The sequence below is a fragment of the Nestor notabilis genome, unplaced genomic scaffold (genome assembly GCF_000696875.1).
Source record: "Nestor notabilis isolate BGI_N333 unplaced genomic scaffold, ASM69687v1 scaffold14354, whole genome shotgun sequence".
Lineage (NCBI taxonomy): Eukaryota > Metazoa > Chordata > Aves > Psittaciformes > Psittacidae > Nestor > Nestor notabilis.
Window position 1 is genome coordinate 1 of NW_009925246.1, and position 11,760 is coordinate 11,760.

At 46.7% G+C, this 11,760-nt stretch overlaps 1 protein-coding gene across 1 annotated transcript; it reads left to right on the top strand.

Annotated features, from left to right (window-relative positions):
* The first annotated feature begins 283 nt into the window (after positions 1 to 283).
* Positions 284 to 10,766, top strand: KAT7 (K(lysine) acetyltransferase 7). Its single transcript, XM_010012971.1, has 14 exons — positions 284 to 455; positions 1,382 to 1,558; positions 1,738 to 1,977; positions 2,533 to 2,615; positions 3,052 to 3,141; positions 3,666 to 3,764; positions 3,924 to 4,034; positions 4,833 to 5,024; positions 5,593 to 5,682; positions 6,219 to 6,359; positions 7,016 to 7,109; positions 7,276 to 7,422; positions 8,196 to 8,302; positions 8,981 to 10,766. The coding sequence occupies exons 1-14, from the start codon at positions 284 to 286 to the stop codon at positions 9,080 to 9,082; spliced, it is 1,845 nt and encodes a 614-aa protein (XP_010011273.1). The 3' UTR covers positions 9,083 to 10,766.
* The last annotated feature ends 994 nt before the right edge of the window (positions 10,767 to 11,760 follow it).

Consider the following 11,760-nt stretch of genomic DNA (forward strand, 5'->3'; position numbering starts at 1 on the left):
GTTGTGGACGGGCGGATGGTGCGGGAGCTCAGCTCGGGGGCACGTCCTGCCCACGGTCCAGCCTTGAAACTTCCATTTCGCTTTCGCTTTAAGCACAGTCGGGTGTCCTGTGGTCTTGGTGGGCCGGTTTGCAGTGACGCTGCACAGACATTAACTGTTTTCTCCAGAGTAATACTTGATCTTTATTATCGTGCGTGGCATCGTGTCAGCTTAAATGTGCCTCTGTGGCATCAAGTATTTTGTTAGTGTGAATAAATACGCAGGTTTCAGTGGTGCTGTGCTGATGGCTGGCTCTGTGGTGTTGCAGAGGAACGCGGGCAGCAGCTCAGATGGGACAGAGGACTCTGATTTCTCCACTGATCCTGAGCACACAGACAGCTCCGAGAGCGACGGCACCTCACGACGATCCGCCCGTGTGACCCGTTCCTCAGCCAGGCTCAGCCAGAGCTCTCAAGGTAAATGCTTTATGCGGCCTCTGATGCAATAAGAAGCTCAATGTGCTCCATATTCCTGACCTTTAGAACTTAAATGTGTGGGGTTTATACCTCAGTAAGCTATTTAGCTTTTCCATTTGCTATTAATGTAAAAACACAGTCTTTACATGAGTGTATTGCATGAAGGAGTTGATACCGTCTAAAGATTACAGTGCTGGTGGAAGTCAAAGCTTGTGCTTTGGCATGCAGATGATAAAACACTGAATGCCTCCACCTCCTCACTTTTAGTGTTGGGGTTGTAACTTTTTGGCTGTTAGTTAATAAGCTGCCACCTGGCAGCAAGGGGGTAAAATGAGGGTAAATAATAACTTCTTTCCATTGCCCCATGGATACACTTTGATAAAGAATCTGCTTTGCAACAGATTTTATTGCATGTCAGAAATGTATGTGTAGGATCATCTGGGAATCAGGTCTTAGAAAGAGGAAAGGTGGTTCGGATGTGTATGGGATGATATTCCTAGGTAATGAAAGCATTGTTTTCATGTAAAGTAATTGTTATATTGTTAGGAGAGACATTAGAGTTTTATGAGCTGTGTAAGATCACAAAACCACACACACAGTCCCAAATGTTGCTCCGTACCAGAAGCAGTCTTGCTATTCCCAACGATTATCTAAGCACTGATGGTTCTTATCTTAACTAATGGCTCTCTAGCTTTCCAAATGGGAACTGCATTGTAATTCCTAGTTATAATGAAGTAATTAAGTGCAGAGAAAGCTGATGTGGTTCCAGATTCCTCAGTGTTGGTAAAAGTGTCAGAAGATTTAAGCTGGGAAGATGAGAGCATGTCTTTGTGGTGACCCTGTGGTGATACCCAGCTATGAGCCAGGGAAGCGCTGGCTGACAGTGGTTATCATGGCTGTTAACGATGGTGTTTCTGTGGCATTAGATTCCAGCCCAGTTCATAATCCACCCTCGTTTGGAGCAGAGGAGCCTGTCTATTCCACCAGGAGGGTGACCCGCAGCCAGCAGCAACCCACTCCTGTGACCCCAAAGAAGTACCCGCTCCGGCAGACGCGCTCATCGGGCTCAGAGACAGAGCAAGTGGTTGACTTCTCAGACAGAGGTACACAGGGTGCAGTGAAACCTGCATTGTTCTGCTGGGAGGAGTGTGTGACTCCGCTCTCTGAGGGCACGGGGCAATATCCTGAAGGACAGAGGGTTTGAGAGGGCTCCAGAGTTGCTGTGTATATTCTTTGCAAGCTTTCTTGCAGGCAGATTTATAACATCTTGATCCTTATTCAGACACTAAAAATGCAGCGGATCACGATGAGTCTCCACCTCGTACCCCCACCGGGAATGCCCCTTCCTCAGAATCTGATATTGATATCTCCAGTCCAAATGTATCCCATGATGAGAGCATTGCCAAGGACATGTCCATGAAGGATTCTGGAAGTGACCTGTCTCACCGCCCTAAGCGCCGCCGCTTCCATGAAAGCTACAATTTCAACATGAAATGTCCCACTCCTGGTTGTAACTCTTTAGGTAATTTCAGCTCCAGGATTAATCTGTTGGGTTTTACCTTCCTGTTGTGATATTCAGAATGTGCTCCATCCCCCCTTGTCCAATTCAATTCTACATCCTATAGCTTAATTAGGACCAGAAGTATTACCGAGAAGTGGGTATAGAGAAGGGACATGAAGCATAGTTGCAGGTATATTCTTCCTGGAGTGTTTTCTGGCAAAGAGTGTTTGGGGGGTGATAGGGTAAAGAACAAGTTAGGAGATGAGCACAGGAGGAAGGTGCAGGCTCTTGCAGGCAGCGAGCTGGGCTCTGCCAGAAGCAGGTTTTCAGACATGACCTATTGCAGACCTGGCTGCTCAAACCAGTGCAGCTCTTGAGTTGGCCTGAAAGAGAGTTTTTTGTTCTGAAAGCTTGTGCCATGAACCATGAAGTGTGCTCCTTCTGTCACACTGAGAATAGGCTGAGCATGCTCCTTGAACAGCTCCCGTCAGGGGTCTGCCCACCTGGGGTACTTTTTAAACAGAAACCTCTTAATGATCATATGTTAAAAGCTGGGATTTTCCTGATCCTTTGCAGGACACCTGACTGGAAAACATGAGCGACACTTCTCCATATCGGGATGCCCACTGTACCATAATCTCTCAGCAGATGAGTGCAAGGTGAAGGGGTCTCCTCTGTATCTTCCTTGGTTCTGAGGGTGGTTCTGAGGCACTGGAACAGGGTGCTCAAAGAAGTGGTGAATGCCCCATCCGTGGCAGTGTTCAAGGCCAGGCTGGACAGAGCCTTGGGCAACATGGTCTAGTGTGAGGTGTCCCTGCCCTTGGCAGGGGGTTGGAACTGGGTGATCTTAAGGTCCTTTCCAACCCAAACCATTCTGTGGTATTTCTCTTTTGGAACAAAATGCCAAGACCTGTCATTTGTGAACACAAATAGAGTTACCACATTTTCGCTGATGTCTTTAGCTGTGGGACAGCAGCATTTGTGGCGTCAAATTGTGAATTACAACTCAGAAAATGCGTCTAATCAGGAAAAGGAAAAGGTGAAGGCTTTGCTAGGAGTTTGCTGCAGCACTGACAGATGAGTTTTGGCTTCCAGGTGCGAGCACAGAGCCGGGACAAGCAGATTGAGGAGAGGATGCTGGCCCATCGGCAGGATGACAATAACAGGCACGCCACCAGGCACCAGGTGAGTGACCTGCACAGTGGCTGCTCGGTTCAGAGTGCAAGAACCTCAGCTTGGGGTTTCCAGAGACAATGATTTTCACTTGATTTCCCTTCTTCACTTCTCGTCTAAGCTGTTGTGCTCTGACACTCCCCATTTATTGTCCCCAGTTTGTTTCAGGGATCAAAGCTTTCCTGCAGAACTGTAAACTGCAATTTTACTGTCACTAAATAGAAAAGAATAAAACCAGTTCTTGAGTCTTGGACTTGAGTCATGATGACTTCATGAGTCGGGTCCAAGGCTTTCCCTGTGATTGAGCAGTGCATAAGGAATGTACCCTGTCTTGTCGGATGGAGGTACATTGGCAATGGCAAGAAAAATTCCTATTGTACCTGCAGTGCCCTCTTACTAGCACAAGGTTTGGGTCAGAGGCAACAAACCTCAGCAAGTGAAAGCCAGGACAAGAGGCCCTTTAGGGTGGGAAGGTGAAGAAGAATGTTTGAAGTGGATGGAGCCTGGTGAAGGTTTCCCTCTCTGGTTTCTTACAGGCACCAACAGAGAGACAGCTGCGATACAAAGAGAAAGTAGCTGAGCTCAGGAAGAAGAGGAACTCGGGCCTGAGCAAGGAGCAAAAAGAAAAGTACATGGTAAAAGCAATGACTCTTTTGTTCCCTCCTTTCTGCAATAAGACCACGAAGTGGGAGCATGGTTTTCCCAGTTATCCTGCAACATTCCAGCTGAAATGCTGCAAGGTCCAGCAGCTTGGTAGCAGCATGGCAGCAAAACCTCTTCTTTTCTTGTTCTAGGAGCACAGACAAACCTATGGCAATACCAGGGAACCTCTGCTTGAAAACCTGACGAGTGAGTATGACCTCGAGCTTTTCCGAAGAGCACAAGCACGGGCATCTGAGGACCTGGTGAGACTTCTGACTCCTCGTGTGTCTGTCTGAGAAACATGAATGTTTGCTGGGCTTTGCTGTGCAGAAAGAATTGGAGGTGGTCAGAAGAGCAGCTATAGCCCAGCCAGGACAGTGCAGTTCCACTGAGGGTAATGTTGAAGTGTCAGTCATTCAGAGGGTTGGATGGAAGTGCAGCTGGAGCTCAGCATTTGGAGTCGTGAATGCTGCAGTGCCTGCAAGAGCCATAATTGGTAACAGGCCCATTTAATGAGTGTTTGTTGTCGGTGGAAGAATGGAGCTTCACCTGCTGAAAGAGTGGCTGAGGAGTGCTCATAACAAAAGACAAAAGCCATCTTGACAGGAGCTGGTGACAGGGATGGAGTTGCTGAGGTTTCTGTAGGTGCTTTCCAAAGCCACCTTCAATCTCCAGAGATGAACCGAAAGATACTTTGATGCTTGCCAGTGACAGTTGCATCTGGGATATCTGAGGCAGAGCATTAGGCTGTATCCTCTTCATACATATTAGGAAAGAAGCATGAAGTATGTCAAGGAGGTTGCATTGCTTTCCTGGCAGGAAGAGCATGGTCCTGGTGTTAGCATTCTGTTTCACAAGACATTTCCTGATGACAGGAACAGTCAGTACCTGTGTTTGAGAAGAGCTCTGTGAGAGGGGTGATTAGATGTGGCCACACCGAAAGATGCACTTGGAAGACTTGAAGGGAATGATTTCTTTGAGGAAATAAACAGGACCCTTTCTCTCTACCTGCTGGGCTTTTTTTGGTTATTTTAAATCCTGATCCATTCTTTCCTTCCCAGGAGAAGCTGCGACTCCAGGGCCAGATCACAGAGGGCAGCAATATGATTAAAACCATCGCTTTTGGCCGTTACGAGCTGGACACGTGGTATCATTCCCCTTACCCAGAGGAATATGCTCGCCTGGGGCGTCTCTACATGTGTGAGTTCTGCCTCAAGTACATGAAGAGCCAGACGATCTTGCGCAGGCACATGGTAAGGGCAGAGCTGATTCCTGACCTTTACCTCTCCTAGAATCATGGAATGGGTTGGGTTGGAAAGGACATTAAATTCATCCAGTTCCAACTCCTGCCACGGGCAGGGACACCTTCCACTAGAGCAGGTTGCTCCAAGCCCCTGTGTCCAACCTGGCCTTGAACACTGCCAGGGATGGGGCAGCCACAGCTTCTCTGGGCACCCTGTGCCAGCGCCTCAGCACCCTCCCAGGGAAGAGCTTCTGCCTTATATCCAACCTGAACTTCCCCTGGTTCAGTTTGAACCCATCACCCCTTGTCCTATCACTCCAGTCCCTGATGAAGGTCCCTCTAACGCATCCTTGTAGCCCCTTTCAGTCACTGGAAGCTGCTCTGAGGTCTCCAGCAGTTTCTCTTCTCCAGGCTCAACAGCCGCTCATGTTGGCCTGTAAACATTCTAAAACATGGTCTGTTGTTGGCTCAGTTGAGGTGAGAAGGCTGCATATTTTCTTGGGTACATCCAGTAGCTGTTGTAACCTTTTATGCCCTTGGAACATGGGTGTCACCCTAACTTTGTTCTCCTGTCATAGGCAAAATGTGTTTGGAAACATCCACCTGGTGATGAAATCTACCGCAAAGGCTCCATTTCGGTGTTCGAAGTGGATGGCAAAAAGAATAAGGTAACAAACTGCCAGGGTTGGGCTGCTCTTGAGCAATTGTATTGGGCATCACTTATGTTTATTGTTAGGGGTTTTTTTCCCTTTTTGATTTTACATCCTCTCCCCTTGTTATTTCCCTTATCATTACCAGTATTAGTGGTGGTAGTAGTAGTTTTGTGTTATACTTTAGTTATTGAACTGTTCTTATCTCAGCTCTGTTGTACTCCAGCACTTCCATCTGTTCTCTTGTACTGTGCTTGGAGATGTGTGTGTCAAGTGAAGAGATTTCAGTGCCTTCCACTCCCCTTCACTGAGGATGTGATGTTTTGGGCATGCAGAGGTTGATATTGCAAACATCAGTTCTCACCCTTAGGAAACCAGGCTTACCAAGGTTCATCCCAAATGGAATTGTTCCCTGACCCTGCTGCTCTGTTTGAATGACTGTACGACATTGCTCAGATGATTTAGAATTTCCCTGTCATTTCCCATGTCTTTGTCCATGCTTGGGATGTTCGAGTGTAATAAATGGGCATATCCTACTCTCCTTTTGCTTCTAGATCTACTGTCAAAACCTGTGTCTGCTGGCCAAACTTTTCTTGGACCATAAAACACTGTATTATGATGTTGAACCCTTCCTCTTCTATGTCATGACAGAAGCTGACAACACTGGCTGTCACCTGATAGGATATTTCTCCAAGGTTAGTTGAAAACACTATGTATGTGAAAACACATACATAAGCATTACTACTCACTAGAATGAGTTTTAGGGCACCAGTTACCAGTACTGCATCTCTCCTCCAATCCTGCAGTCTCAGGATTTGTTGCTTTTAGGAATAGATAAAGTTTCGAACCTGATCTGCATGAATCACTCTTACTGTTTGCTGCAGGGATTGAGGTGCTTTGCTGTAGGCATAAGTAAGGATAAAGAAAATGTAAAGAATGTAGAGAAAAATACATTAAAATAAGTCTTAGGGAAAAAAAAGATGGTGACCAAACATCTCAATTTACACCATGTGCTTTTAATGTTGCTGTTGCTTTCTTGTTGCTTGTAAACCTGGTAGATGACAGAGGTGGTGAAGGTGTCACCGGCTCCTCAGTGCCATTCCTTGCCCAGCCATCCTAGGCTTAAAATTGTGCCCCAAACACCCCATTTAATGGCTGAGACACTGAGACACTGAGCCAGGTTGGTAGCTGAAGGATGATCATGTTACTTGTCAGGCAGGTTTTTCTGCTGTTGCTCCTTCCGCCTTGTGTTTGTATCAGTTGCACAGGCTTGTTCAATCTGTTGGGATTATGATATGCCCATTGTTTGTACAGATCTAGACCTGTTCTTCCTCTCTTATCTTGTCTGTAGGAGAAGAATTCTTTTCTCAACTACAATGTTTCCTGTATCCTGACGATGCCTCAATACATGAGGCAAGGCTATGGCAAAATGCTCATTGACTTCAGTAAGTAGAGAGAAATTCTGCAAGCATTCTGTCACCAAGAAATCAAACAGATCTGTGGTGGTGGTTGAGCAGTCCTCATTAGAGCTGATTTCTGCATGTGTTAAAGAGGCTGAGAGTCAGGAGAGGGTGGTTGAGGAAGGATAAAGAGGTTTTTCTTCCTTTGCAGGCTATTTGCTTTCTAAAGTAGAAGAAAAAGTTGGCTCTCCAGAACGCCCTCTGTCTGATTTAGGGCTCATCAGCTACCGTAGTTACTGGAAGGAAGTTCTCCTTCGTTACCTGCATAACTTCCAAGGAAAAGAGATCTCTATAAAAGGTATGATTTCAAGCTGAATAGCTTGTGAATTGGTTCAAGAACACAACTATGCGTCTCACTCATTTTCCTCAAATCTGAGGCACGTGGCTGTGTAGCAGCACAGTTGAAGTAGCAGGGTATGGCTCCTTTCCAGTCCTGCCACTGCTAAAGGTAATGCAGCTTGCAGAGGTTTGAAAGCATTTACTGCCTTTTTCTGTTAAACAATACATTTCTAGTAAAGTTGCAGCAAAGAACTTTATCTGTAGATCAGAATGTTAGCTTTAAAAAGAAAAAAGGCTTTCAAATGCTTTGGAAAAAACACCAAAGCTATTTGGACTTCTTTTAGTAGCATTTTTGTTATGTACATGGCATTTCATTGAGATACAAGGTAGTTCTGCAGAAGCACTACAGAGGCTTACACCTTACAAACTTGGATGCTAAAATTAGTATCACTGAATCATTGTGGTGTTTAGGCTGGCTTTCAGTTTTTGGGTGAGCTGGGCTGTTTCTGTACCCACAGCCTGCATCTCTTCAAGCTGCTTGCCATCAGTCAGTCCTCCAGAGTGAAACCAGCAAAGGCAAGTTGGATGGCAGTGTTACAGCTAACCAGGGTGGTCAACAGGGTACCAAGTGTGGCAGCAACAATAATACTACGTGTACCTCCTTGCTATGTGCAAGGCTTTTTGGGTGGATCACTTCAAAAGGAGTTGTGTAACACTTGTAGTTGCAAACTACCAGCTACAGGTGGAGGAATGTGTGTTTCTGCTCTGACATAAAGTCATCCTGGTTTGCAGAAATCAGCCAGGAGACTGCAGTAAACCCTGTCGACATTGTGAGCACGTTGCAGGCGCTCCAGATGCTCAAGTACTGGAAGGGCAAACATCTGGTCCTCAAAAGACAGGTAAGATTTGTGATGGCAGCTCAGTTGTTTTGTTCCTGTCTATTTAGCTGTTAGATTCATCCAAACCTGCTGAAGTCAGTATTTCCTTTGCACTGTGCTGGGCTTTCCAGCCTTTTCATTCCAGCGGGGGAGCACTGTAACTGTCAGATGCAGTAACTGATAACATACGTGGGCATCCAACCTGATTCTCCAGTAGTGTAGAAATATGTTGTATTGACCTTCATTTCCTGATGGGTGGAATAACGTTGCTCATGATGTAAGCAGCTTTTCAGAGGGAGCAATGGATCAACATTCCCATAATGGTCTTCATAATGCCTGGCCCTTATTGGGCAGATGGATGACATAAAGTGAGCTGGGGGAATGGAATCCTGAATGAGTCCTGTTTGTACCCTCATTAGATACGAAACAAGTGGTTTATAAATGCCCAAACATGACACCTTCTCTCTTTTTGTTTTCTCCTCCTTGAGACTTCACTTTGTAGCTAAAAGTAGCCTTATCAGTGTGATTGGGAGAGCTTCTAGAAAGCACTGTGGAGGAAATGTCACTTCTGCCACATGAAGCAGTTTGTTGGCAGTTTGGCATCTTCAGCTTGGTGGACTTAGATGGGGGGTGGTGTACCATGGATAATTCTCCAGCGTGGATTTGTTTTAACCTGCACTTTCCTGCTCTTTTCCTTAGGATCTGATTGATGAATGGATAGCCAAAGAGGCAAAAAGATCCAACAGCAATAAGATAATGGATCCCAGCTGTTTGAAATGGACCCCTCCGAAGGGAACTTAACTGCCTCGAGCTCCTGAAGCCAGTGAACCCCAGCAGTAGGATTACCCTAGGGATCTCTGTTGTATCTGTTGCTGTTGTGATTGGCTGGTACAGTACCCTCCTGAAAGATCAGTTCCCCTTGGTACTGTTCTGGCCCAGATCTTTTGTGCACACCACAGACGCTGGTTCTGAGGAACTTTAAGTTTCGGCCTCAATGAGGTTGCAAGGATTGGATCTGTATAGGACCCAAACGAAGCTCCGAGCAGCACTGGCCCAAGGAGTTCTGATATCTGGTACTGTACCTGTCCAGTCACTGGTCTTACCCTCATGTTCTTATTCCAATGAGGTTGTGTTGTGTCCTATAATCTGGTCGTTTCTTCCTTCAGGTTCTTTGCATCCTAAGTAACGGAGATAACTTCTGTGGCTTTTGAACAAGGTCTGAAACTGCTGGTTTGGGGAAAGTCTGGTTCTCCAACAAGCTGCAGTTACACTGACTTCAGCATTTTTAACCAGTCTGATGGACTGTTCCATTCCATGTGACAAATAGTTGTAGGAAGATAACAAACCACCTCTTTCAGCAGTGTTTTCCCTAGATTATAGCAGGGCTTCACATAGTTAATATTGTACAGTCAGAAGCTTGCATATCTTGTAACTGAGTGGTGTGATTCTTAGTGTTACCCCGGAGGAGTGAAGGCCAAGTGTGTGAGAACATCGAGGTCTGAGGTGTTTCATAGAGTTGCTCTTGGTGTACACCCCTGGAGCTACTGCAGTACCACGTCTGGTGGAGAGACCTCTTGCAGTAGAAGTTACTGGGTTTTCCTGGTTTCTCTCTTGGATCCTTTACACAGAAACAGCCTGTTCAGTACATTTCGCTGGAGATACTTCTCCCAGAGCAGTCTTGAGTTGCAGGTCTCGTTGTATTGGAGAGGATTTTCTCCTCTAGACTGAAGAAATGATATCTTTAGCCAGATTTCTTGCTAGCCTTGTCCAAACAGCCACAGAAACTCTCCAATGCCAAGCTCATCAGTTGGTGGATTGCCTACAGTGGCCGTTCTGTGCATCAGTGGCAGCTCCAGTTAGCTGTGTGGATGGTTTGCTTCTCTGACAGTGCCTCCTTGCTTGTCTTTGTAAAACAAAAAAGCTTTTACTTCCTCTCTCCCATCAGCACCACGGGAAGAAACTCCTACAATGGCTTTCAAGTATAACCACTGTTCTTGTGCCACAAGTTTCCTATATGGCTCCAGCATGATTAAAGGGGGGGACACAATCTTGGGGTAGACAATGGCAGCATCATATAGTGCTGATTTCATTTAAACCTTCCAATGCTTCCTCATGGAATGGTGGCTGAAATGAAGCACTTGCCAATGTACTGGTAGATAGGAGCCCTTTCCTGTTAACCACTGCCCATCCTGATGTGGAAAAGTTCTCTGTTGCTCTCCTGATGGTTGTCTGCCTTTCTCTGCCTCCTTAAGAAAAAATCCTCTACATGGTGTAGACCTCGTGGGCATTACTGAGTTTTGCTGTCTCGTGCCCTTTGCTCCTGTATCGTAACTAACCACAAGATACTCATGAAGCTATCCAACAAAGTAGATCTCTTGTGGAGCAGGGAAGAAGGCCATTCTTGTGCAGAAGCTAAACCCTGTTCCCGTGATGTGGTAGAATGTGCTATTCTTGTATCTACTTCTCAATAAAGCATGTTCTCTGCGCAAGTTGATGCTGCCTTTCTACTTCAGTCTAATTTCTTTTCCAGTCAGATGCTATTTTTCATGTCCAGCTCAGTGAAACTGCTGCTTTCTGGTGCAAGGGACTCATTCTGAACCTCTCCTTGTACCTGGTGGATGAAGGATTGTGACTAGAATGGCCTTTTATGCTGAACTGGTACCATGTGTTCACTCTGGAGCTTATCGTGCACGTCATGAGGGATACCTGGATGTCAACACATACTCCCAGCTTCAGTGTGTCGTGGGAAACAGGGATAGATTCCCACAAGCTGAAGTTCATTGGAGAGGGAAGAAATTATCCTGAAAGTGAGGGTTTAGATTTCAAGCACCCTCTGGGGAAGGAATTGCTCCCAATCTCCAACCTAAACCTCCCCTGGCACGGCTTGAGGCAGTTTCCTTTTCTGCTGCCGCTTACCTGGGAGAAGAGCCCGACCCCATCTCACTGCAGCCTCTTTTAGGCAGTTGTAGAGAGCGATCAGGTCCCCCCTGAGCCTTCTCTTCTCCACACTAAACCCCCCAGGTCCCTCAGCCCTTCCCCATCACACTTGTGCTCCAGGCCCTGCTCCAGCCCCGGTGCCCTTCTCTGGCCCCATCCACCACCTCAATGTCTCTCTTGCAGTGAGGGGCCCAGAACTGACACAGGATCCGAGGTGCAGCCCCACCAGTGCCCATGATCTCCAGGAGCATCCCATTCTGCTGCCCAGCACCAGCCACTCCCCAAAGTACCCACATCAGGCACGTTTGTACCCCCACAAGAGCCTCACCCCCCCAGCTTGGAGGCAGCCCTGTATTCAGGCACGGAGCCAGCAGCCTGGGTAATTACAGATGCTCAATTAGTGACAGCAGGGAGCTTCCTTAACAAAGCACATTAATTACAGGCAATGTGCTGCACTGAGATCTGAAGGGACTAGTGAAGGCCAGGACCACCTGGGCTGGTACCACCCCCCAGCACAGACTGTGCTGCAGCATCCTCGTGGC